We start from the raw sequence: 26,704 nt of genomic DNA, 5'->3' as shown, positions 1-26,704 counted from the left end.
CTTCTCCCTCTGCCTCTTTCTCTGTGTCTCTCATGAATAAATAAAATCTTTAAAAAAAAATTTTTTTTAATAAAAAAAGAAAGGCAGGTACAGAGAGAGCATGGCTGAACCAGACATGGGGCTTCCACTACACCCTTCTGTGTGTCTCCTGTATGTTCAAAAGCTGCCCTAACTGAAGGCTGGGAAGCAGGCATCCCACACCCGCATGGGGAAAGAAGGCCCAGGAAGCCCACGCAATGTGTCACTGTCAACTGCAGGTGGGGTGGACAACCTCCATGTGCCTGGTCTGGAGAGGAGGGGTCAGTGGGGGGGATCCTTAGGGAAGCAAGGACCCCCAAGGCCAGGCTTCCCTGAGCTGGGCCCAGCCGTGGCACCCCCTTCTCCACTTGAGGACCCTCCTTGCCTCTCAGTCCCCAGCACACACCTGTCGCGGAGCTCTCTGTGCTCCAGCTCTAGGTTGCGATGTAGTGTCTTCAGGCAGCTGTGCTGGCGGATAAGGGCCTCGTACTCCGTGGACTGGCGCTCGTGCAGCGCAGCCAGGTGCTCGTGGTCCTGCAGCAGGGCCTCGTAGGCAGCCGTCAGCTGCTCCTGCTGCCTCTGCAGATTCTCGTGCTCACTCTCCTTGGCCGTCTGCTGGTTCTGCAGCAGCGTGTACTGTGCTGTGAGCGCAGCGCTCTGGGAGCTCAGAGTGGAGTTCTCCACCTGCCGAGAGGGAGAAGGTGCGGCCTTGCCACTGGCACGACCCTTGGGGGCCACAGGCCCCGTATCCCCACTCACGGTGACCACACCACAACGGAGGCAGTCGCAACATCCCCGATGCTGGGACAGTTCTCTCTGGACTTGAGGAACTGCTCTGAGGCCAGACTGGCACGACACCATCACCGGGGGCTCCGGTCCAGTGCCCCTCCACACAGGCAACCTTTGGGTGCAAATTATGTCCTTTTTCTGGATGAGCTCCTTGGGTGCCCTCTTTGACCACTTTTAAAACATCTGTTTTCTGGGATAAGTAGAAAATCCAGAACCATCTAGGAGGCCTGAAAGCTGCCACCAGCCAACCTCACCTAACTGATGTTTATACAACTGCCACCCAACGACACTCAGAATTGCCAGAAGATTCAACAAGGAGCACTGCCTAACTCAGTCTGGCACCAGGACGACCTATCCCCAAACCAGACAAGACACAACCACCGCCACCACCAAAACCCTGACCCAATATCCTATTCTGCTGTTTTAATAGAACATATCCCAACCTCTTTGCCAAACAGTTTCCTGTTTATTGTCCTGACCCATGCTGCAGATCTTCAAACACTTGTCTCACCAACAGCACTAATATGGATTAATTCATTTCCCCACCATCTGTGTCAACCACAAATAAAAACCGACATGTCCAAACAGGTGGCACAGAATACGAGTTTTGCTAGAAGTTCTCAACAGCCCGGCAGCCACATGGCACCCGACTCCCCTCGTGGAGATGAAAAATTCACATCAGTTTAAAAAAAGGCTCAGCCAGGTGTTATGGTAAAGAAACCTGCTTAACTCTGTGAAGCTCAACTCACTTGAGCCTTGGATCTCCTTCCAAGGCATTCCCAGTAAAATCTCAACGGACTCTGCGAAACAGAGAATCCTGCAAGTCAAAGCAGAGACGCCAAGTGGCCAGCCCTGCAGCTGCACACACGCTCAGTCATGCAAATGGCCATAAACCTGCACTACCTTCAAAGACCCGAGACGGGGCTTCCATGTTTATGAAACCACATATTACTGCACGCCTAGCGTCATGACGAAGAGCCAGCATCAGGTGCTGGTCCTTGGGAGACGCACCTGCAGCTTGGCTGTCTGGGTCTGCAGCGTGGTATTGTGCTCCTGCAGGAAGGCGCTCTGCTTCTGCAGCGTCAGGATCTGAGTGCTGAAGGCCACGTTCTGGGTCTCCAAATGCTGGAGCTGTTCCTTGAGCAGCTGCTTCTCAGCCTGCAGCGCCGCGTTCTAGGGGAAGCGGAAGCATGAGGGCCCCTCGCACACCTGCCTGGCCAAAGCTACCTGGCCCCAGGCTCGGGGCGTATCCAGAACCCTCAGGAGTTTGACGCCTTAGGAACTGAAGCCAGAGTCCACAGGGCAAGAGAAGTAACATGGTTCCCCTCTTGGAAAAGACACAACTGGGTGGGGCAGGAGAAGAGAACTAGTTTTTTCTGTTGTGTGCTTTCCAGACAGAAATGCATGTATGTGATGGGGACGCTGCTTCCAACCTGGAGCATCTGGGCGCAATGCCCAGGCAAGTTGGGGTTAACACAGAGGCATCTCTTCTCTCTTTGATGCTTGCTTCTGCCCAACACCCCGAGGGTGCCTTTCTGTGAGGCTTCTCCCGCTGCACAGGGAGTCCAAGCCCACGACCACACCTCATCCTACAAGGGAGTGACAGCAGGTAGTCTCATGTCACATGAGACCGGGAGAGATCGTGTGAAATATGCCACCAACTCGGCCAGGGGCCAGGACACATGGGGTGTAGCCCCGGGGCTACCCCTCGCTAGCATGGGATGTGGGGTCGAGTCTCCACTTTCTCATCTGTCAGATGGTGGAAACCATGACCATGTGTTCCACGAGGTTGTAGCCAGAGCCCAACAGTATCGAGGAGACTAGATGTGTGCTGGTGAACTTCCTCTGTAAAGGGGCAGACAAGGTTTCGGGTTTGCCAGGCAGGTGGTCACCAATCCCACCATGTACCTCTGCCGCCACCACGTCGGAAGCCAGCCGCACACAGTATGCAAACGAAGTACCTCTGGTCCAATAAAACTTCATTTACACAAAATCAGGTGGTGGACCACAGAATACACGGCACTGTGGAACCAGAGGACTGGTGTACAAGCTATAGACCGTGTCCAACAGGTGGGCAGACAGGGACTGGCCGTGGGGACCGGGGAGCACACCTCTACCCTCTGGGAAGGCTAACAGGATTGCAAACGAAAAGCAGCTCGTAGGGCCGTGCCAGAACAACTCAAGTATTCAACTAGAGAAGGAGCACTTGGGGGCTCCATTGGTTCAGCATCTGCCTTGGGCAGGATCCCAGGGTCCTGGGATGGATCCCCGGGTCAGGCTCCCTGCTCAGTGAGGAGCCTGCTTCTCCCTCACCCTTTCTCCCTCTCCGCCTACTTGTGCTCTCTTGCGCTCTGTCTCCCTGCCCTCCTCTCAAATAAAAGCTTAAAAAAAGAAAAATATTCTACTAAATCTGGATCAATTTGAACAGATTCTGACGTCCTGCGTCCTTCACAGTAAAAAGCCCATGAATGGGACCATCAACGGGGCGCACTCGCCCTCTCATTCTCTCTCTCTCAGCGACCGCAGCAGGGCAGCCCACTCACATTCCGCTCCAGCTCGATGGCCCGGTCCTTCACTCGGAGCAGCTCCATGGTGGCTTCTTTGTGGCTGGGCCCCCAGGGCTCCCTGCCCTGGTGAGCGGTGGTGACTGGAGTCTCCACAGGGTGTTTGAAGGAGTTGTGTACGTGCTTCCCTTCCTCCTGGTTCTGCCTCAGCAGCTCACACTCGGTCTTCAGCTGCGGGTGTGGGAGCAGGACAGCACACTTGGGGCAGGGAGAGGCCAGCCCAGCGTGCTGTGTTCACGGCCAGTGGGCAGCCCTATCCTCCGTGCACCCCACAGCTCCCCGGCACTAGGTGAGCCACACACCTGGCCTCTGCTCTACAAGGAACATGCACAACTCATCCCGTGCTTCCCCTCTTTCCAGAAATCTGCCTCAGGCCCAGCTTCAGCCTCACGACCCTAGCAAGTCCTCACACCTCTGAGCCTCAGCTGCCCACTCCACAACATGGAGGTGAGCCTGGGGACCATGGACCAGGGGACGTCACAAAGGCCCATCCAGCTCTGGAGCTGCCTTGCTCAGATCTCTCATTCAATCCCGCAGCCAGGAACTGCACCAAGGCCCCACCGCAGATGCCCGCAGGTGCCTGCAGGGGACATCCTTATGGGGGCCCATGCCTGTCCCACCCGAGCCCACGAGGCCCTAGGACTCTGCTTGGTCCTGCTGCTCACACTCTCACGTGGGTTCTCATTCTCACGAGGGTCCCAGATCCTAACAGACTCAGGCGCTGCTCTGATGTGGCCTCCTCTACCCGCGGGCCTCTGGTTCACTCAGGTTCCATCCACCCTTGCGTGTAGGGTTCTGACGCCAGCACTGCCTCTCCACCTCCACCCCACCCCACCCCAGAGCCCTGTGGATCAGCACATCTGCTCCAGGAATGGGCTTCCAGGCTGCTCCCCCAGGCAAGAGGGGACCTCACGGCTGGGACTCGCAGCTTGCAGCTATAGGGGCCCGACCTTACCACCTGCAGTTCGCTCTGGAGCTGGTGGTTCAGGCTGGCTTTCTCTTCCACCTGGGCTTCTAAGAACACAATCTTTTCTTCTTTCATGGCTAACGTTGTTTTTAATGCGGACTCATTTCTACCCTCCAAAATACTGAATTTCCTGAAAAAATAACAAATACACAACAGTGCTTACCTGTCTCTTCTGCCAACGAGCTCCCCACCTCCCAGCTGCCAACACCCGTCTCCTCCATTAAGCTGTTTTCCCTTGTAATCCTGCAGCATTTGGCCCAGAAGAGTGATAGGGGCCGCAGCCCATTGCCCAGAGCCCTCTCTGGTGCTTCTCGTGCAAAGTAACCTCACGGCTGCAGTTTTACAGGCAGAGCCTCAGGGAGGGATGCTCACGGCCATTTTACAGGTGGGGAAACTGAGTCTCACAGAAAGGTTAAGCAATTTGCCCGAGATCTCAGTGCCAGCTAGGTAAGCGGTCAGGTCGGTGTGGCCTTTCAGGGAGTCGTGTGGATCTTGTCAGTTACAAGTCCAGTGGAAGTCCACGGTATCGGATTTCCTTGAGAAATGAGATCATTTTGGAAAGAACTGCAGGCAAAAGATGAACTTTAAGACCTAAAGGGCTGGGGTGGGGGTGAGAGGAAGGAAGAAGCGGGCAGAGCTCAGAGGGTTTGTGCGGCACAGAACCCAGCCTGTACAGATGGTGCCATAAGCAGATACAGGTCATCACAGCCGTTGTCACAACCCACCGGGTGTGCGGCATCAAGCATGAACCGAAAGTTGACTGTGGGCGTTGGTGGTGAGGTGTCAATGGAGGCATGTGGGGGCTAACACGTGCACCGCTCTAGTGGGGGACATGGATACTGATAATGGGGAGGCCATGACTGGGGTGGGGGGCAGAGGACATTCAGGAGCTCTCTCTACCTCACCCTTCATTTTGCCCTGAACTTAAACGTGCTCTAAAAAATCTGTTTAAAAAACAAATTAAGAAGCCTTTCCACTGGACACGAGAGAATCCTTTCACTCCTCTCTGGGAATCTCCAGGAAGAAGCCCGGTAATGTAAAGGATACAAGCCCCTGACAAGGACCGCGTGACAATGAGCCCCGAGTTGTGCAGAGTGAACCAAGCTCCGGAGCTGGGGGGTGGGGCTGGCAAGCAGCACAGAGCCTCAGGTCACAGCAGGGAGGTCCTCACGTGTCACCGTGGCTGCTCTCGTCCTGCAGCAGCAAATCCTTGTGGAGGCCGACCTTCTCCAGCCCCTGGCTCAGTTTGTCCAGCTCGCTGCTCAGCTGTTGGCTCTTCAGCTTCTCCAGCACCAGGTCCTGCCAGGACAGGGAGTAGGACGGAGAGAGGACTTGTGAGGGACAGGAGCCCAGCAGGGAGGGGCCTGGCACAGGCCCTTATGGAGGCTGATTGTTGTCTGTCTTCCCAAGTCCCAGCTGACTCAGGTGTCCTGAGGGCCACACAAACTGTTCAACGGGGCCAGGGAGGGCCAGGGATGTCTTCCACAGGGAAGGGTGCAGACGTGCTTTCCAAGCCTCCCCGCACTGAGGCTGACCCCACTACAGGGCAACGCAGCCAGGACGGGGGTCTGAAACACCATTTATGTTAACCTTGATGTAGGGGGTTTGGACACTAATGTAGCTGTCTCTTCCGTGGATTGATGCAATTAAATACTCCTTGCAAAGAATTTGGAACAGAAAAAAGTACAAAGAGGACAAAGATTTTTTTTTTTTTGAGGACAAAGATTAAACCCTGGTTTTGGGGCCCCTGGGTGGCTCAGCGGTGGAGCGTCTGCCTTCGGCTCAGGTCGCGACCCCGGGGTCCTGGGATTGAGTTCCGCATTGGGCTCCCTGCAGGGAGGCTGCTTCTCCCTCTGCCTGGGCCACCTTCCTCTTATGCGTCTTGGTCACTCTCCAGGTAGGTACTGCTTACTGCCTAATGCTGCAGCTACTGGTACGTAAGCTGGCCCCCTCACCCCCACCCCCGCTGCCAAATACTAAGGCCTCCGATGGCAGTGTGACACAGTGGGACTTGCCAAACATTCCACTGCTCCTCCTCCCAAATTTCCCAGCCACCCTACAGTCGGCGGACGTGCCACCGGTCACTTCCTGGCCGCCGCACATAAGGGCCTGTGTGTGACCCCCCCAGCTGTCTCTCTCCTGCCAGAGCAAACTGCCCAAGCCCTGCGCTGAGGCGGGGAGCCGTTCATCAAAGCTGCTGAGTCACAGCACAGAGGGCAGGGCCCCCAGGAGTCACCTGGACTCTGGCAAACGAGGGTGGGAGGGAGAAGTCAGCCACGGGGGAGAGGAGCCACTAGGATTCTGGGGTTATCTGTGACTGCAGTGTGACCAATGTGATGCTTACAGGGGCTAGGATGAGGGGTCACCCTGTGTTTTCTGTCTCTTCCCACAAGCATACTGACTGGCCTGCACAGAGTCTGCACCCCTTTTTGAACATGGATGCGACTCTGTGTTCACCAAATCTATTTCCTTTTCTTCCCTGAACACAACCAAACACATTTCCCCACCTCACCTGCAGCAGATGTAATTGTTGACTGGGCTATGCACAGGGGAGCGGGGCCTCTCTCACTCTCGCTCATCTACCCACGGCAGCCGGAGGGGCCAGCCGAGGACTCCGCCCTGGGGGGAGCCAAGCCACAGAAACCAGGTGCCCCACTCGCTGCACAGAAGGCTGCCCTCAACAGCTCACCGGACTCCTACATGCATGAGACCTGGCTTCTGTGCTGCGCCATTCAGATGTTCAAGTCATTTCTGAAAGCAGTTTATTCACCTTAAAGTAGTGATCGAAGGCCCAGGTGACCCCATGTGATAAACACTGGAGAAGGAGCAGGACATGGACTCAGCAAGAGACTTTAAAATATTTATACCCTTGGATCCTGTAGTTTCACTTCTAGGAGTACAGCCTGAGAAAAGAGCTGTGTGTGTGAGATGCCCCGTGTTATTTAAAATAATGGAAAAAGGGAGGGATCCCTGGGTGGCTCAGTGGTTTAGCGCCGCCTTTGGCCCAGGGCATGATCCGGGAATCCCGGGATCAAGTCCCACATCAGGCTCCCTGCATGGAGCCTGCTTCTCCCTCTGCCTGTCTCTGCCTCTCTGTGTGTCTCTCATGAATAAATAAAAATTAATGGAAAAAGGGGACGCTCAGGTGGCTCAGGGATTGAGCATCTGCCTTTGGCTCAGGGCATGACCTAGGGGTCCTGGGATCAAGTCCCACATCAGGCTCCCCGCAGGGAGCCTACTTCTTCCTCTGCCTGTGTCTCTGCCTCTCTCTCTGTGTCTCTCATGAATAAATACATAAAATCTTATAAAAAACAACACACTGGAAATCCACCTCCAAAAAGGAATGGCAGTAAACCTATAGGATTAAATACCTCGCAGCCATTAGCAAGCCGAAGCTTAGAACTTACTGACTGTAATGAGAAAAGGTATAAAAAGCAACACAGAGGTGGTTAGACTGTGGGAAGCAGGATGCTACATGTGGGTTCGATTTACAAACACACATCGGAAGGGATGGAATAAAACGAGCCGGACTACGAGTAGCACTAATCTTGGGGCGGCGAGACCATAAGAGGCAATCTCCCTTTGTTCCTTACACCTGCAGACACTGTCCCGTTTGGCACTGGGGAGGACATACTCAGGGTCACGTCTGTCATGCCCGTGCCACCTGGGGCAGATGCCCACCGACCCCACTGCCCTGGCCACTGCAGCTCACCTCTCTCAGGGCAGTCAGGGTTCTTGTGTGCACGGTGACCTGCTTGGTGAGGTCCCTGTTGTCCCTCTCCAGCTCCTTCAGCTTGCTGGCCGCATCCCTGCAGCGGGCCAGCTCCTTGTCCAGCGCGCGGCTCTCCTTCTCCGCGGCAGACAGCCGGGCGGTGCTGTCGTCCAGGACCGCGTCCTTGAGCTCCACCTGCTGCCACAGCCGCTTTGCCTCCTTCTCCAGCAGCTTCTTGTCCTTCTCCAGCTGGGCTACCTCCTGCTCCAGGGCCTTCCGGTCTTCCTCCGACCTCACTAGCTGCTTGTTGGAGAGCCGCAGGGTCTCCAGGTCACGCTGCAGGGCCTGGTGTTCGGCCTCCAGCTCCCGGAGCTCCTGCTCCAGGGCCCGGGCCTTCTGGCCACTGCTCTCCACCGTCTGCTGGAGCCGCACGTTCTCGGCGCTCACGCCCTGGTAGCTGAGCTCCAGGCGCTCGGACTTCTTGCTTAGGGCTTTCAGCAGCTCCACGTTCTCCCTCAGCTCCTCCTTCTCCCGCTCAAGCTCCTGGTTCTCCCGCTCAATCTGAGCCATCTTGGCGCTGGTGAAGCGCATGGTCTCCACCATCCGGCGCAGTTCCAGGTTCTCCTCGTCCAGCTGCTTGTTGTCCCGCTCCAGACCCTCAAGCCGCACAGACACGTTCTGCAGAGTGTCCAGCGACTTCCTCAGCTTCCGGTTCTCCAGCGCCAGGCCCCGGCTCTCACGCTCCAGGGTGTCGACCTTCTCGGTGGCCGTCTTCAGAGAGGCCACCTTCTGGGCCAGCTTCTCATTCTCCTTCTCCAGCCGGTGCAGCTCCTTCTCCAGCTCTTCCACCCGCTCCACCTTCTCCTTTACCTGCTCAAAGTCTTTCTGCAGCTGCTGCTTCTCAAATTCCAGCTTGCTGAGCCTGCTGCTGGTCTCTGTCACCGTCTGGTGCAGCGCCTTGTTCTCCTTCTCGATGTCCTTTGCGCGGGCCTCGCCGCTGACCTGTGACCTCTCCCGTAATGACCACACCGTCTGGTTGAGATGATCCTTTTCTTGCTCAAGATCCTTGATCTGCAGAGAAAGGCAAATGAGCATGACATGGCTATTGCACAGATGCAGTTCAGTGATCAGGGTCCAGGCCGGGAGGCTGAAGCGCAGACCCCCTGAAAGAGTCCCACCCCCACTCTGGCGGAGTCCCGTTTCTCAGGGGCCCAGTATGGACATGAGATAAAGGGCCACTCACTGCATGGTTCAGAAACGTGACCCACAGCTCTCCCAGTGATTGAGAACAATGAAGGAGATTTCCCTGTTGCTTTTCACCCGATGACCTGGGCTCGCCCCCGTGGCCTCCCCTTACACCTCTCTCCCCCAGCAGATGCTCCAGGTGAGCTTCTCTCTGCCTGGAGCACTCCTCTTCCCCGCCCTGCACGAACAGCTCTGCATGATGGTCCCTGCACCGAAGGCCAGGGCTCATCCCTGGCTCCTCCTGGTCCTGCAGGACTCAGGGTGACTGTCAGCTCTGTGACTCCAATATGCCCGGCACCCAGCAGGAACCTTTCCCTGGGCATCACCACCTTCTTCCCGCCCATAGCTTGGGGACAGCAGAGCAGGACAAGAGTGGTCTGGCTTCTGGCTGGCATCACTGAGCTACTGGGACCGCCCACTCTGGACTCCTTGTAGTGGTCAGCCACACAAAGCCTGGAGGCCAGCCAGGGCTCTCTGCTGGGAGGACACTGTGGATACATGCGACTGGGCCAGCACCTGGTCATGCAGGGCTGTGATGGATGCTGCAGGATGTGGCAGCCTGCTGACCTCCACCCACCTGTCACGAGTACCTTCTCCCTCTTCCTCCAAATCCTGATGGTCACACCAGGACTGCCGACATCCTTGAGAGGCCAAATCCAACCTCCGCTCCTCCGTGGCCGGTTGAGAACTGCTGGTCCGAGGAGCAGCTCAGGCAGGTAAGTGGTAACCCGCGTATCAGCCCACAATTCCCGGGTAACGGCCCTAACTTGGGGCAGGAGCATCCGTCCTGGAGGCGCACCCACCTGCCTGGCTCTGTCAGCCTTCAGCGTCTCCATGTCACTCTGCAGCTGCTCTTTCTCCTTGATCAGCTCCTCGCTGAGGGTCTCTAAGTCCTGGTTGCTCTGCTTCTCTCTCTCCAGCTGGGTCTGTAACTTTTCAATCTGCAGAACCAAGAGGCCCAGCCCGGGCAGAGGTCAGTGTCACAAGGTGAACAACATTTTACAAAAACCCCCGAAAACCCTGTCAGCTTCACAGAATACGTGGGCAGGTCTCTTCTCGAGGAAACACCCAGGGGTGTTCCATAGCAACCTCAGCTCTTAGCCCACACCTGGCACCTGTGGCTCCAGGAGGAAGGGAAAGGCCTGGCACCAACCCTGCTCCTGATTCTCACCGCTGTACTCTCAAGCCCCACCTCGTCCCCCAACCCCCAAGGTCTGGCGCCTCTAACTCAGGCCTTGTCTACCTGCCCAATGGTTGGACCCCGCACTCCAGGGGCTACCAGCCACCACCCGTGGCTGCCCTGCAGGGGCGTCACACTCACCCCTCTCCCACCCTGCCCTCTCCCTTCACGACAGCCACCTCGGTTGATGACGCTCCTATCCACCCAGCTGCTCATGGTGGTCCTTGGACACACCCCTCCTTCCTCTCTCCTCCTCCAGGTCCTGTCCTCTCTATGGCAGCTCTCTTTCATGGCTCAATGCCTGCCCCAGGCCAGACCACGTTGCTTCTTGCCTGGACACCTCCCAGGCTCCAAACACTCCTGCTGGGACCCACCAGCACCCATCCTTCCTAAACATGAACCACCTAGTTCAGGGCTCCCCATGCTTCATTGTGCCTGACACCCTGAGAGCATGGGGACGTGGATTTCGACGATGCAGGCTGAGGGTAGGGCCTACCACTTGGCTCCCGGGCAATGGCTGTGTTGCTGTTTGCAGTGTGAGGGCTTCGGGGGAGCTGCTGTCCCTTCCTGCCAGTGCCAAGCTCCTTATCACTGGGGATGGGAGTTGGGAAAGAGGCATGGGCTGACATAAGAGGGATGAGGCTCCAGAGTCTGGTCCCTTGCTGCCAACGACAGGACTGCAAGCAAGTTTCTTTAATCCATGTGGGGCTCCATCAGCACGAAGTGCTCAGCACACACCTGGCAGGTGACCCTCCCTGAGGGTGTGTTGGCAGTTATTACCGACCATCACCAGGACGACTCTGGGCCAGAGGAGCTAAGTGATTTGCCCAGGGCCTTACGGTGAGGACCAAGTGGAGCCGGGGGCTCAGGAGGGGTGCCAGGCAGTGGACACACAGTGGGTAACCTCAGCCTGTTCTCGTGCACAGTCGGGGGGCCTGCGGTGAGTGCCCTGGGCTTGCCCCCTGACCTGTTAATCCTTGACCCCTACTGCCCCTTCCCTCCCAGAGAAGCACATCTTATTCCAACCTTTGCGTTTCTCGCTGTTGCTGTTTCTAGTTTGAAGACACAATCTCCCCACCTCCCACCTCCCGCTGCTGGATGTCCATCGTCATCATTCCCCTGTTCTGGTTCTTTCTGCCCTGGAACTGGAGCCCTGATTGTTATCCAACCCTGAGGGTCTGCAGTTACCCTGGGGGAGCTCACTGGGCTCAGGAGTGAGCCAGCTGCAGCCCTGAGAGGGCTTTCCATCCTCCCTCAAGTACCTGGCTCAGCATGTGGGTGCCAGGGACCTTCCTCTCAGTCCCGGGGATGTATGCACCCCCAAAGGATTGTCCTCCTCCCTCTGAAAATAAGGATTATTTACCACTTGGCTCAGGATGTGAACTCTCATGATATCAACACAAAGTTATTGCATGAGAGTAAGGCCGTTTCTCTAAGGTCTGTGGCAGTTTCATGAGTTAGGGGGCGGATATTCACTTTGGGGGATGACCGTTCCCACAGACTCACAAACCCAAGCAAGCTTACAGCCTGGGCTATACCAGGGATGGTGAGAGAGCCAGGCTGGCCCCAGCAGTCGGAGCCTCCAGGTCCCTGTGTCCTGGTTGGCCCCTGTCCTTGCCTTGCAGACACCTTCCTGAGTGGCAACCCCAGGCAGAGCCTGCCCCTGTTCCGGGAACGTCAGTGTCAAAGCTGTGTCCCCTGTGGGGCTCAGCCAGGCTGCTGGGTCACCTATAGACTAAGAAATGCCAGCTAGTGGCCGAGACACAGCCTGCAGAGAGGAGAAGAGCAGAGTGAAGCGACCAAGGTCAGGGAAGGTAAATTCAAGGTGAGTCGAGGGGCTCCTGCCTCCAGCGTTGTGTGCCACGTGGTGTGTGGAGCACACACAAGCACCCGCACGAGTCAGAGCAGAGGCAGCCAGGCCTGGGCAGGCCGAATGGGACAGGCCGAAAGGCGTTCCAGCCGGCACCAGACACAGGATGGCTCTGGTCTGAGAAGACTACACATCCCCTCTACCAGGATTGCGGTGCCAAGACCTGCCTCCCATGGGCTGGGGGCGGGGAAGGCTGGCGTCCCCCCGGGGAGCCAATGCATGGAAGCAGGAGGGGCGGTGCTAAGCCACGGGGGCTCAGGAGGGGTGCTCACTGCCAGGCCTGGCAGGGTAGTGCTCACTGCCAGGCCTGCCTGTGCAGAGGAGGGGCTGGGGTGGCCGCGGGGGCGGGCAGGGGAAGTCCCAGTCATCCCCTCTGAGGCTGGCTGGGAGCCGGGCCAGCGAGGTCACACTGCAGCTTTGGATGGCAGACCATGGGGACCTGCAGAGTCGAAGGTTCTCATCTCTCTAAAGGTCAACGTGTTTTATCTTGGCTGAGGTCAGGCTGCCATTTATAAAGACATTTCCTGTGCTTCGACCGTGTGAATCTAAGGTCTCAAACCATCTAGACGCCTTCCATCTGCCATTCTGCATTTGGAGCTGGGGCTCCAGACTGGGTGTTTTCCACTGTCCTCTGGGAGACGACGACATGCTTCCTGGCACCTACCACACTGGCTGCAGGGCCCACAGTGCTTCAAAGGGACAAAAAGGGAGGGCCACGGAGCCTGGGAGCCCCAGGAGGGGACTGTGGAGAGCCTTTCACGGGGTCCATACCAAGCCCTGGCTCTTCTCCCTGCCAGCACAACCTCAGTCAACAATGCCAGAAGGGCCTGTGGGCAGGACACACACCCAGACACCTGCAAGCGTCAGTCCTGCGTGGTTGCCGGCCAGCCCCAGCACTCCTGTGCTCTCCCCTCGTTGGGATCCAGCAGCTGGTGTGTTCAGAGCCCACCACACAGCTGTGCTATACCAAAGCCCTGTGACCTACGCGTGGAGGCCACCCCCAGATCTCCACAGCCCCCTCGAGCCCCTGAGACCGCACCCCCGGGATGTACAGGGGTCCTCATACCTACGGGACAATAATAGTTAGCAAGCCTCCGTGCATCCTGCCAGAGGTCACGACCCACAGCCGTTCTGAAGGGCAAATCCTTGCCCTCATCCCACTAACCGAGCGCAAGAAGTGAGTTCTGGCCTTGTTTTACCACCAGCAATGCCCTGGGCTGGTCTGCCAGCATCCCCTACACGCACACACACTTCCATCACTGCTTCCTCTCCCTGTGCCCCGTCCTGTGCTTTTTACCAGTCCTGTGTTTCCACGGAGCCCTTCCTGGGTGCCAGACCCTCTGCCTATGCTGAGTCCTATAACCCTCACCACCCTGTTAACCCCATTCTACAGATGAAGACAAGACACACGAGGTCAAGTCCCACTGGGGCCACACCCTCAAAGCACTGGTACAGGGACAAGCCAGGCTGTGCTCTCGGCAATGATACTCTTGTCTGTCTGTTACAATGGACCACGGCTGCGCCCGGCTGAACCTGCCGATGAGGGCCGGGGTTACCTTCTTGCTGAGCTGCTGATTCTCCTTCTCCAGCTCCCCACTCTTCAGGCTGCTCTCCTCCAACGCCAGGGATGCATCCCGCAGCCCCTGGATGGTGCTCTGGAGGCTCTGGTTCTCCTTCTCCAGCTTCAGGATGCGGCTGGAGGCACATTCGTTCAGCTCAAACACAAATGACTTCCTGGAGGCTGAAGCGCAAGATTGGGTCAGAGGCCGGTTTCCAGGAGCCTCTGCTTCCACTCTCCACCCCCAGCCTGGAAATGAGGCCACTGGCCCCCACACCCCACATCTGAGGGGCCCAATAGGGGCTCCCAAGGGCATCACCCCCTATTCATATGACGCTGCTGTGGTCAGCACCCCAGTGTCCCTCAGGCAGGTACGGTCCTGCTGGCTCTGCTGGGGTCGGTCAGGGGACCAAGTGCAACTTGAGAAGAAAGCAGGTCATGGTGAAGGAGCCAGCGCAGAAGGTATAGACTGCGGAGAACCATTCCTGCAAGCTGCTAACCAGACTGGGCAGCTCGAGGACCACAGAGACCAACAGAGATGGCAAACAGGTGACCTGTGTTGCACCAGCTCTGGGAGGCGTGGGGTGATCGACTAGCTATGTCTGCCATGAGCAGCAGGTGGCCAGGGGGGTCTGTAGGCCCAGGACTGGCCATCCTTCAGGTGGACGTTCTGCAATCTCATAACCATACTGCAGGAAAAAAAAAAAAACTGAAATGTATGTGTAAAATACGGTTTAAAATTCTAAGTGAGATGAAAATGTGAGCTAAAGATGGAGAAAGGCAGATGATCTCTGCTTCTAAACAGCTCAAACACAGATGAAGAAGGGGGCAGGAGTCAGGAACGGGGGTTCTTGGCCCCCTCCTGCCTCAGCAGGTGAATGGCATTGGGTAACTCAAGGGGCTTTTTGGGAAAGAAAAAAAGGAATGTATGTGAAAGCCCTTGGAAGGAGGAATCAGGCTGGAGTGGGGGTGTGTGGGCGCCTGGGTGGCTCCGTTGGTAAAGCGTCAGCCTTCAGCTCAGGGCATGATCCTGGGGTCCTGGGATCCAGCCCCTCGTCAGACTCCCTGCTCAGCAGGGAGTCTGCTCCTCCCTCTGCCCCTCCCCTGTTTGTACACTGTCTCTCAAATAAATAAATAAATAAAATCTTAAAAAAATAAAAAGAAAGGGATCAGAGTTGTCTTGTCCTCTGTCCCATCAGGAGCATACATGCTCAGCTCTGGGCGCCTCACCATACCATGTAGCCAAGGCAGCCTTCCCTGCCTGGCTCCTGTTTGTTACACCAGGGGCTGGAGGGACGCATGGGCTGGCTCTCATAGCAAAGCACACAAAGCTGGAAACACAACATGCTGTTTCAATCCTCTGCGTGACCCTAAGAACTAGAAGGCATCTGCATCCCACTGAGTTCTCCTCATCCACCCAGGACGGCAGGACAGACCCAACAAACTCATGTCCTAACGACCCCAGGCAACAGCAGGCAGGCAGCAGTGGAGGTGGACGGGTCGTCCGTGGGGCTGACCACCCCGGCGCCAGCGTGCACACATGCTCTCAACATAGAAAAATGCATGGAGGGCTGTGTCTTGAAACTAGCCTGACCTCACACCCTGCTGACTCAGAGAGAACCTGCGGTCCCTCGGACAGGACCCTCTGCAGCATCCAGGGGAAAAAATAACATTTTTAAATTGTGGTGAAACAGACAGAATATAAAACGCACCATTTCAATTAATTCCTGGTGTACAGCACTGTGGCATCAGATACATTCTCACTGTCCTACAGCTGCGCCTGCCCACCCACCTCCAGACTTTGTCATCACTCCAACTGAAGTTCTACATTCAGAAGCAGTGTGAAGGGGCCACGAGTCAAACAATGGAATTGATTCTAGGCCTTATTTCCTCTTCCGTGAAAGACGGTGCCTCAGAGACCATGATGAGGACACAACAGTGTATCACGAAAACCACTGATGGCTCCTTACCAAGTGCTATGCTCATTAGCACTCCCAGCTATCAGTCGTGGGATGGGTGCATGTGTGCACATGTGTATGTGTGTGTGTTGGGGGGGGGAGGTTTTAATACAAGAAGAGGAAAGGTACCCGTTCGAGAGTGCCCGCGCACCAGACACAGCGTAATGCTTCACTAGCTCCTGTCATTGCATACCCACGGCAATTCTGTGAGGGGGGCTTCGTCACCCCTGTTTTGCAGATAAGGAAACCGAGGCTCAAAGGAGGTCACCTAGCCAACTAGTTCTGACTCAAGAAGCTACTGCCCCGGTACGCGCACAAGTATGGGTGGGCTCTGCTCCTGTTACACCACCGCTCAAACCAATGCCCCTTAGGTCCTGGCTGTGCACCAGGGGTTAGAAACACCGAGGGGAATCATATCCTTTGACCTGAAGGGCTCACATACATCCTGAGGAGCGTGAACAGGCAGGCTCCAGGTGCCCACAGTCCTGCTCTCTCACTGGAACATGCACGGCCTGAGCTGGCCCGGGGAAGCCCGCACCACCTCTCTGCTCCGCCAGGGGGCAGAGGTCCACCCCCGTGGGCCTGGACTCCCTGAGCAGGGAATCCGGATGACCTCTTCCAGACCCCAGCAGACCCCACCCAGACCCCAGACCTCAACCACAGACCCCAGACCCCACCGCAGCACGACGCCCGGAACATGCACACAACTAACTTCACCCAGATTAACAGTTTACTGAACTGATCGTAGGTTCAGAGCCTGAGGAACCTTCCAGCTGCTTCCAGCAATCTTTCCCATTGAGCTCAGGGACATTTACTAGAATTGACCAGGCCACCCCCAACCAGCTGATGCCCTACCGACACCCTGTAAAGTTCTGAGCACGCGTTCCCTGGCGCTCTCAGGTGCATATGTACTATTTCTGAACAAAGGAACTGGCTTATTGTTTGCGCAGGGCTGGGGCTTCCTGCTGCAGCGCTAACTGCTGCCCCACCCACCCGCCCCAGCCAACACGTGTCTGGGTGCTGGGCAGTGGGGCCACACAAGCACGGAGCACCAGGCGGGGGAGGAAGAGGCCCGGGGCCTGGGAGGAGCAGCCACTCAGCCATCCCCACCCAGAGAGGCAGAAAACACACTGCATCCATCTTGCCCAATTATGCAAATGAGCAGAGGAAATAATGCCCAAGGCACATTTATAGTGGAGATTAATGACCACTGGGGATGTCACCTGCCACGCAGGGCTTTCAACCATCCACAGATAAGCCTAACACGTCCTCTGGGTGTCAGCAGGCTGTAATCTGGAAGCTCCGGGGACTGTCCATATGGGAAATGAGAAAGCTGGCAACACTTAATTTGCATTTATGTCCCGACACCAAGGCAGCCAGACCCCTCGTGTCCTCCTTGGGGAGAACTGCAATGAAACCGTTCCAAACAGCACTTGAAGGAAATCCTATTTACTTGGGGCGAATGGAGAGGCTGACAGGGAGGATTCTGGGGCAAGCATTCAGCTCCCTGGATGAGGAAGAAGCTGCAGCCAGGAGGGCTCGAGACGCCCCGCACTACCCACCATCGGACAGGTCTGCGTTCTTGGACAGCTGCTCCAGCTCCCAGCCGAGGTGGGCGGACTCGTTCATGCTCTGCTTCTGGGCGATCTCCAGGACCATATTTTCTTCCAGCAGCTCCTCAATCCGCTTCTTGTCTGTGTCCCGGTCCTGGTGCAGGGAGAGGGGAAGCATGAAATACCAGCCCTAACGTCCCACCCTCATTCTCCCCAGGATGAAGGGACGCCATGCATCTGCTCACTTCCAAAAAAAAAACAAAACAAACAAAAAAATAGAAAAACAAAACAAAACAAAATTTAAAAAACCCCATAGCTTCAAGGAAATGTCTCCAATGCAGGGCCAGCTGTGAGCATTACAGCCACACAAAGGTCACCTGCCCCGGTGACCTAGGTGACGGATGGAGCCCTGAGGTCTCTAACAGAAAGCTGTCAGGACAAAGTGCTGTACCATGCAGAGCTTTAATGCAGGTACCATGAGGAAGGGCAGTTCTGTGGTCCCGGAGCAGGCCCAACACGCGCTGAGGCTCCTGGATCCCAGCTCATCCCACACCGAGGCGGCCACCCTTCTTGGAACACACACACTCATACACTCGCCCTTACAGAGAAGCATGAGCACTCAAGTCCTGTCTCGTGGGCGCCAGGGGCTGCGCCCTCAGGCCCACTGGGCTCAGCAAGCCGCTCTCTCCTCAGCCCACTGGGAGTGGCAGAACAGACTCAGGGAGGCGGGGATGGGGGTGAAAGCCTGGAGAGGGGCACGGCGTACACCCCCAACCTGCGCCCACCCACGTGTGACATGGTGATGAGGGCTGGCAATACCAGTTCCAGGTCGTGAAGCTTGGACTTCAGCTGCAGGTTCTCTTTCTCCAGCTCGTGAACTTTATCTCCCCGCGCCCGGGCCGCTGTCAGCTGTTCCTCCAGCATAGCCTTGGTCTCAATTAAGATGATGTTATCTTCTCTCAGCTCCTACTCGGCAAAGACACACACGAGAGCCGTCAGACTAAGGTACTGGGTTCATGCCCGGGGCTCAAGACCTAAAACATGCACTGTAGGGGTGAGGCCGCTAGGCTGGGGGGTGGGCAGGGTCTCCCCCTCACAACACCTTCCCCTGTCTTCTGCACCAGGCCACATGGACACTCTCTACTGAAATAAAGAAAATGCAAGCATCACGACATCTGAGTTCGGGTCTTCTGCAGGGAACACCTGCTCAGGGGCCACGTCCCAGCAAACTTCGTGGGCGAGGGGCCACTGGACTTACTTCTGCCCTGGGCAACGACAAGTTCAGCCCACTGACTTCACCTCTCCTTGACCTCCCCCACCCAGTTACGGGGGGCTCCTTGGTTTCTCCTCTCCCCGGGGCCCTTCCAGCACCACTGGGTACGTGGGGGGGGGGGGCAAGTTTCCCCGAACGCCTTCACGTGCACAAACCCACACACAGGGGAATGCATCTGCTTTTGTCCACAGCACAGTTCTTAAAGGCTTGGTGCCCTCACGATGGGGTAGTCCCTGCTTATCCACGACATTGCATTTGCCCTGCATCAAAGCTCCCTGGTAGAGGGGAAGCCATGTGCTGCGTGGTCAGTGGTCATGGTTCCAATCAAAGGCTGGCGGCTGTCAAGGGCTGGGGACTCAGGATTACCCAGGTGCCCTCTCTCTGTGGAAACCTGCCCACTGTCCAGCTGGCCCTGCTCTGGGTGCTCCCCACCCCTCCGCCGCCCCCCCACCCCCCCGGCCACTTGTCTCTTAAGAAGGAGGCAGCAACGCTCCCTTCCTACAGATGAAGAGACTCTCGTGGATAAATTAAGGAACAAGCCCAAAGTCACAAAGCTGGCCAGGGGTGAAGCTAGGGCTTGAATTCTGGCTGTAGAGCTGCAGATCTGCGTTCTCTCCAATAGCCTAGGCTGCCTGCAACCCATCCCCGAGAGGCTCGAGTGGGGAAAGCACAGGAGTCAGAGCACAGGATGGGCTCCGAACCAGAAGGCGGCCTCCCTCTCCAGCCACTGCCCACACTCACACCCTGAGCTCCAGCAGGCCCACCACCAGCACTCCCCCCGTCCTGTCACTCCAGGCCCTCGGCTCCCACCCCACAGGCTGCCACCTTAGCCTCACAGCCAATTCCCATGCAGCCTTCAAAACCCAGCCTAAGTTGCTCTCTCTGAGAAATGCTTGCAAATCCCCCATATCCTGCCCGTCGGGCCTGGACGCACCCAGTCAATGCAGCCTGCCTCCCCCAGACCGTGAGCTCACTTCCGCCTTTGTGGGCCTCAGACATGTGTTCAGTAACACCTGCCGGCTGAATCACGCCGTGGGGAGCAGAGGGCGGTCAGAGGGCACGTGACATGGGCTACAAAGGGCCCCGTGACTTCCAACAGGCAGGGACAGACAAGGTGCCCAGGGGTGAAGTACCGAGGGAACACAATGACTTCCAGCCACTACTGGGATCAGTCTTGATCTTGCGCTGACTAAGTACCAGGGAACAGAGGTACCCCGGGCTTGCCTCATGTGTCCCATGGCCTCAGGACCGGGAAGCTGGGTCTGCAGGAAGCCAAGCCCAAGCTCCCATGGCAAAAGTCAAGGGCTCAGCCTGCGGCTCTGGGCAGCTGCCCCGCCAGCCACCCCCCTGCACACCCGACCTCAGCTGAACCGGGAAGCTATTTAAAGGCCTGACCCGGCCATGCAAACAGCTGAGGGGCCACATGTAGGCAGTCACAGGCCCGACGGCTGGTCCCCAGGGGCTCAGGGGCTGCCGCCACTGCCCTGGCACAGACACCGGGAATGTGGGCCCATGGCTCCAGATCCCAGGCCTGCCAGTGCATTGTGAGCCGTGGGACGTGGAGCCAGTGTCCCTCGACAAAGGAGTCCTCCCTCCATATGACTGACACAAGGGGGTTGAGCCAAGGTCCGTTGTGCTGACCTGCGTGTGTACCCTGTGCACGGTGCCCAGGCCTGGAAGGTGGGCTGGCTGCCCCATCCCCACACACCATACACACCCCTTGGTCCAGCACCTGCCAAGCATCTGTCTACCAAGCAGTGGGCAAGTCCTTGTCTCCACAGGGCCTCAGGACCCCAGCAAGCCCCTGACACCAGGGTGGGGGACGGCCGGGTGAGGCAGGGATGGGGGAGCAGGATGGAAAACACAACAGGCTCCTCCCCACTGTGCTCACACCATAGCACCCACCACATCAGGGTCAGGCATCTGCAGCACCAGGGAGCCAGCCCAGGAGTGTGCTCGGGATGGACACTGGGCCCTGCACCCCGAGCAGGCGACCTCCTGCTCCCTCGGTAAACACATCCCTTGGCTGACCTCCCCCACTGCTCGGCCGGCTCCATCGCAGACTGCCAGGCTCCACACGGCGTCTGCCAGTTTAAACCTCACCTGGCTCCAGGAGTGCAGGGGACTGACCTGCAGACCCCACTTCGGGTCGGCATGCTTGAACGTCAGTCTGCACCCAGTTTCATCAGAGCTCAGAAACCATCAGGAAGGACACCTCACCCTGTACCTCCTCTGTGTCTGCAAGCCCCCCACCCCACCACCACCCTGATTTCCTTCCTCATCACAGCTGAGGTCCTACAGACAGGCAGACAGGTTTCAAGGCCTGGTCTGCATCCTGGCTGATGGGGTGTAGGGCCCGAGCTATGGATCAATCCTCTGCTTTCTCCTCTGAAAGAGATGAAAGGAACTGGCAGCAGCCCCTAAGGCTCAGGGGGCTACCAGGAGGTTCACATGGGGCCATGTGGTCGGACCCCTGCCATTCCTGGCAGGTGAGGAAAGCTCCATAAATACGGTTATCACCACGCCTTTGGAAACCCTGCTGCGCAGCTCCCCTGGGCCAGGCCATGGCTTCGCACATTTGGTCACCAGCTTCCTCAGACGCCTCGGCTCTGCAGGTGCCCCCTGCAGCAGCCACGAAAACACGGGAACAGATGTAGGGAGCAACACGGATGCACGGAGCAACACGGATGCACAGAGCAACGTTCCAATAAACTTTCATATTCCCAAGAGTGGGAGGGGGCCAGGCTTCACCCCGGCGGCCTGCAGTCAGGCCGTCCCCACGCCACACAACACACTCCAGGACTCAAGTCAGAGGCCAGTAGGGCAGCGACCTGACTTCCAGGGTGGGAAACAGGAGCGCATGACACCCCAAGAGGAGCACTGCCAGGGGTGGGCAGGGGGCCTAGGGAATGGGAAGCAGGAAGGCCCGGCCTACCCTCTCCTCATCTGGCCCCATGGGACCAGAAGGGGGCTCAGGTGGGGCCAGAACAGAGCATCTCTTGGGGAACCAAAGGTGGCTGAGCACCAGATGAGGGGCCGAATGTGGACTGTATCCCAAGAACAATGCACAGGTGCCTGAGGGAGTCTGACAAGGGTCACTGTGACACCCGGACAGGGGATGTGGACAAGAACAGGTGGAGGCAGAATGGCCAGTTAAGAGTTTGTGGAAGGCAGCCCGTGCTAAGGCCCTGGGGTCAATGAGCAACAATGGAGAAGGCTACTGACTTCAGCCTGCCCTTGGGCAGCGGCAAGGACGGGCTGGCATGTGGGGAAACCCCTGGGGCTGGGCTGGGGGTGAGTTAGACTGATCACCAACCTAGCTCCTAACTACCTTGCCAACTGCCCACCCCACCCCTCACTGCACTACTGGTTCCCAAATCTCAGTAGAAGCAGCTCACTGGGAGCGAGCTCTAATGCACCCGAGGCCAGGGCACCCCTTCTACAGGTGGGGAAAGGCCTCATGCAGCATCCATACCCACCACCCAACACCCAGCCAGGGGTGTGGCAGCCAGCACTGTGTGCTGCTCCATCTCCACCTCTCAGATGATGTTTACTCCAGAGGCAGCACAGACCCGCCAGCTGGCTCCCTCTCCCCAGACCCCGCAGGTGCCTCAAGCATGCAGGGGCTCACCTCCATGCGGGCTTTGTAGAAATCCACATCATGCAGCCTCTCCCTGCAGCGCACCAGCTCCATCTCTAGCCTCTCCACACGGTTTGCCTTCTCCCTCAGCGAGTCCAGCTCGTCGCGATAGGCACGAGCAGAGCGGGCGTCAGCAGCCAGCTGGGTGTTCTAGACAGCAGGAAAAGGCAGGGGGACCCAGCTTAGGGCACCTCTCCAGGGAGGGAAGAAGGGGCCAGGCCCTGCAGTGCATCTCTAGGACCTCCCAGGAGAAGCCAGGTTCTGGAGGCTGGGCAGGTCTGGGGAGGGGTCCCACACAGCATCACCAAGTCACAGTGTTGCTCTGCACAGTCCCCAGGCCACCGGCTCTTGGGCAGTGTTGCTGCGAGCTGGACAGAGACAGGCCACTACTGGAAGCTTCTGATGCTGCCTTCCTGAGGCTCTGGGCCACAGCTACTGGGGAGTCCCAGCCACCCCCGCCACTGCCGTCACAACCCCCTACCCTGGGCATATGCTCAGGTCTCCCGCTCACCTCCTGCTTAACTTTCTGCAGCTCCAGCACCAGCTGGTCCACCTCATGCCTGGTGTCCACAAGCTGCTCCGTCTTCTCCTCCCTGGGGATGATTTGGAGGAACTATGGTGAGGGCTCCTCAGCCAGCAGCCCCAGCAGCCCCCCATACCTCGTGAGACCAAGCAGGGACAGGGGGAGGGGACTTCGGCGAGTGAGGAGGGCCGTCAGCACGTGGAGCCTGCAAAAATGTTCCTAACTCGAATTCTTTCCCATTTTTAACTTTGTAAAGCCCGCTCTCAAACCCCACCCACCAGACACCTTCCCCCTGAGGCTGCGGGGCAGGGAAGGAGGCCCTGCCACAGGTGCTTTCCCCACAGCTGGGCAGGCACCAAGGGGGAGGCAGGGAGGTGATGTTCACCTGCTGCAGGGAATGGGGGGGCAGAGGTTCCCCTGATGGGGTGAGCCGCATCCCCCCTCCAGCATGTGGTCATTCCCGCCCCACACGGGACAAATGTGGACAGGAGGCCCCTTGTGGAGACCATCTGTGACCTGCACTGGCAGGAGCCTGGACTGTGACCCAGCTTGGGGCAGACCCTGCCGTCCGGCTGGCTGCACTGCCCAGAGGTACACACTGCATGACCCAATCATGTAGACACAGCATATGGAAGCAGACAGACAGCGGGGGCACGGAAGGACTCACAGCTCCTGCCTGACACGGCGCAGCCTGGCCTTGGTGTCGGCCAGCTCCACGGCCAGGTGCTGCTTGTCCTCGCTGGAGAGGCTGCTGGTGGGGCTGGGGGAGGACTCGGCGCTGCACGACCTGAGTGGGCTGGGAGGCTGCTGCGCCTGCAGGTAGTCCCGCTCCTGTGTCAGGTCCACGATGAGCTACGGTGGGCGGACAGGGGAGGAGAGGGGAGGCCGTGTCAGCACCCGGGCCCTGCAGGGGCAGTGGCAGACACCCTGGGGCAGGGGATGGGAGAGAGGGTGCCCACTGCGGGGGGAGAGGGGAGAGAGGAGAGGAGAGGCCATGTCAGCACCTGGCCCTGCAGGGGCTGCGGCAACACCCTGGGGCACGGCAGGGCAGGGGACGGGATGGGAGAGGGGAGGGAAACTGTCAGGGAGGCAGACAAGGCACTGCAAGTGGTCAAGAGGACAGGAGTCGTTTGGGGCAGGAGGGGCAGGGGGCAGCCAGGGGCACGGGCATGGGGGAGGGCCCCCTGGCTGGCGTTTCCAGGGCCTTCTCCACCCGCGCTGAGGCCACGTACCTCCGTGCACTCGTCCCGCTCGTCCAGGAGTCTCCGGAGATGAAACACCATGTTCCTAGACAGGGCCTCTAGCTCCTCTGGGGCTACGTCCGGGAGCTCTAGCCACTGCAGGTCGAACACGTTCTCCTGGTTGTGGGTCACCTGCAGGCATGCGGCAAGAGCTGCAGAGGCCAGCGACCTCCCTTTGCTACCCATTCCACGGATGGATGCCCCTGACCTTTCACCCCAGGCTCCCTGCCACGGGCGGGGGCGCCCCAGGACTGCGAGCACTCCTGCTTCCAGCTTCCCCCTGGAGGGGGCCGAGGTTTCTCCTTGGAGCCAGCAAGCACTCCTGACACACAGCAACTCCCCTAGCAGCCCTCGGATCCACTTCCACTATGAGGGAGGCAATCTCAAGGGCTCTGAGGGGCAGGGGTGGGACCACGTGCTACCACTGCAAACTCGACCGTGAATACAGCACGTGTTCAGTCAGTCTTGTGTCACAGTGTTGGGCCGTTTATTCTGGGGAGAAGTATTTCATAATCTAAAGCAGCCTGCCTTTAGGTAGTAAGCCCCTATGTCATCCCCACGGGCCACCAGAGATCATCAGTTTCCCATTTCCATCAAGTGGGAGCTGAGGCCCACAGCTAGGCTGGGCATGGGGCAGCCTCTCCGTGGATTCTTCCCACGTGACCTTCTCGCCGCTGCCCCATCCAGACCTGCCGAGGGGGCAGAGGACCTACGGTGAGCGCCTGCTGCCTGCGTCTGGGAAGAGACATGCTGGTGCACTCAGGGCCTCAACAGGGGACTGAATAAAAAAGAAACCGGAGTTACCCAGCCCAGTGAGGCACATCTGAAAAAAGTTCCTAGATTTTTCAGAGCAGTACACGGATACAGAAAATAGTGAAACAGACACAGACAGGGGCTCCAGCGTCTCCAAAGGTATCCACTTCCTTACCCCTGCCCGCCTCACAGAAGAAAAACAGATCCCTCGGATCAGGAAGGGTCAGGAGAAAGCTCATCCCGCCAAACAGGGCGCCGCTTGGCCTTCCCCAGACTGAGGCCGGCAGAAGGCAGGCCTCTGTGGAGGGAGGGGGCACAGGAGCCCCATCATGCGCGCCTCAGTTGCCCAAGGAGCTTCTCATCACAGGCTTGTGCCCCCTCCTCCCCCTCCTCCCCTGGGTCTGACCCAGAAGGCCTCTCCTGGGTCTAGACCCATGCGTGTCCAAGAAGTAGCCACCTATTTCCCCCACTGCCAGCCACCAGAGGAGAGCCATGCAGGACTCCTTTTTGGCTACACATCTTCTTTCTCTGTTTCTCTCCTTAGTATCTTACTCTCTGCACAGGAAAGACAGCGAGTAGAAAGAACAGACCCGTCTCAAGGACCCCCATCCCTGGAATAAACAGTTTTCAGAATACACAGACGTGCAAAGAAAATTATGAAGCGGGGTCATTCTGAGGCTCACAGCCGGGCCAGCCCCTGAAATGGGATGTTGAGAATCTCTGCTGCATGACTGACGTCCCTTGGCGGACGCCCTCAGACCTGCTGCGAGCTGTACCCGTTTCCCGCTTCAAACCCTGGCTCGGAGCTCCTCAGGAGAGCAGCTGCTGCCAGCACGGGGGTGCTCGGCCTTCACCTGCCTTGGCCGGTTATACACCTGTTTGGGGGGCTCCTGCTCCTGTCTTTCAGTGTGTCTACCTCACCTGTCCAATTACCCTGAAGGCTGAACCATGTCTCCTGAGGGCCCGGGAGAGGTCAGGGAATTTTCAGGTGGGCACTTGCCTCTACAGGCTCATTTTCCAGGGAAACCTCGTCTGCCAAGGTCGACTGATGGCAGAGGGGCTGCTTGCCCTCCATGCAGGGCCCTCCTGACCGCACCCCGCAGGCAGGGTCCCTGGACACACCCCCCTGGGACTCGCTGGATTTTTAGCTTCCCCAGCGGTGGCTGCCTGTTTCTCTGGTGTCACTGATGGAAGTGGAGAACTCTCTATAAAGATCAACCATTCCCAGCAGGGTGACATTTGCCAGGATACATTTTCAGGGTCTATAAATTGAATTCTGAGCCTAACCACGCTGACAGCTCTTAAAAATAGTCTGAGTCCATATTAGGCAAGAAGAGGAGACAAAAGACGACTTGATTGAGGGTTTAAAAAAAAAAAACCTTCCTTATTTTTACCCCATTTTAGTTCGCTGATGGTTACCTTTCCAAATGGAATCAATCTGTCTGTGGTGTCTGAAGCCTAACGTTAGCAAGACCCTTAATGGGTGACATGTTTTTCTTAAGCTTTTCACTGGTGGAGAGCGCTCCCGTCCAGGTGACCACGGGAGCAGCAGTCCACAGCCACACCCCCCAAAAGCTTCACACCTACCTCCTGTATATGGGCCACGATCCCAGCTTGGGTTTCAATGTCCAGTTGTTTGATCCTTTCGATAAATTCCTCTTTCCTCTCACACTGTGGAAGGTTGCGGGCATTAACAGAAGCACCACAAGAGGGCAACCCATGGCCCCCTCACCGAAGTGCAGTCTCAAAATGAACTGCCCCTCCCACCCCCTCACTTGGCTCTACTTTCTTTCATAACCCAGCATGCTCCTGTTCTATCTGCCCTCACATGGAGGTTTCTCTAGACATCGCTCGGACTAC

At 57.6% G+C, this 26,704-nt stretch overlaps 1 protein-coding gene across 3 annotated transcripts in view; it reads right to left on the bottom strand.

The window, feature by feature from the left end:
• Positions 1–26,704, bottom strand: part of CCDC88C (coiled-coil domain containing 88C) — a 121,055-nt gene that overhangs the window by 29,169 nt on the left and 65,182 nt on the right. For all 3 annotated transcript variants that reach the window (XM_041758690.1, XM_041758693.1, XM_041758694.1), the window contains 15 exons: positions 26,432–26,515; positions 24,083–24,223; positions 23,518–23,702; positions 22,839–22,920; positions 22,319–22,477; positions 18,234–18,380; positions 17,424–17,568; positions 13,902–14,086; positions 10,099–10,236; positions 8,051–9,121; positions 5,510–5,637; positions 4,327–4,468; positions 3,351–3,542; positions 1,819–1,980; positions 425–702 (listed from right to left, as the gene is read on the bottom strand). In XM_041758690.1, coding sequence (XP_041614624.1) covers positions 425–702; positions 1,819–1,980; positions 3,351–3,542; positions 4,327–4,468; positions 5,510–5,637; positions 8,051–9,121; positions 10,099–10,236; positions 13,902–14,086; positions 17,424–17,568; positions 18,234–18,380; positions 22,319–22,477; positions 22,839–22,920; positions 23,518–23,702; positions 24,083–24,223; positions 26,432–26,515 — 3,239 coding nt within the window. The remainder of the gene's footprint in view (positions 1–424; positions 703–1,818; positions 1,981–3,350; positions 3,543–4,326; positions 4,469–5,509; positions 5,638–8,050; positions 9,122–10,098; positions 10,237–13,901; positions 14,087–17,423; positions 17,569–18,233; positions 18,381–22,318; positions 22,478–22,838; positions 22,921–23,517; positions 23,703–24,082; positions 24,224–26,431; positions 26,516–26,704) is intronic.

Source organism: Vulpes lagopus, chromosome 6, assembly GCF_018345385.1.
Source record: "Vulpes lagopus strain Blue_001 chromosome 6, ASM1834538v1, whole genome shotgun sequence".
In the NCBI taxonomy this organism is placed as follows: Eukaryota; Metazoa; Chordata; class Mammalia; order Carnivora; family Canidae; genus Vulpes; species Vulpes lagopus.
Note: the sequence above shows the minus strand (reverse complement) of the source record. Positions and strands in the feature narration are given on the sequence as shown.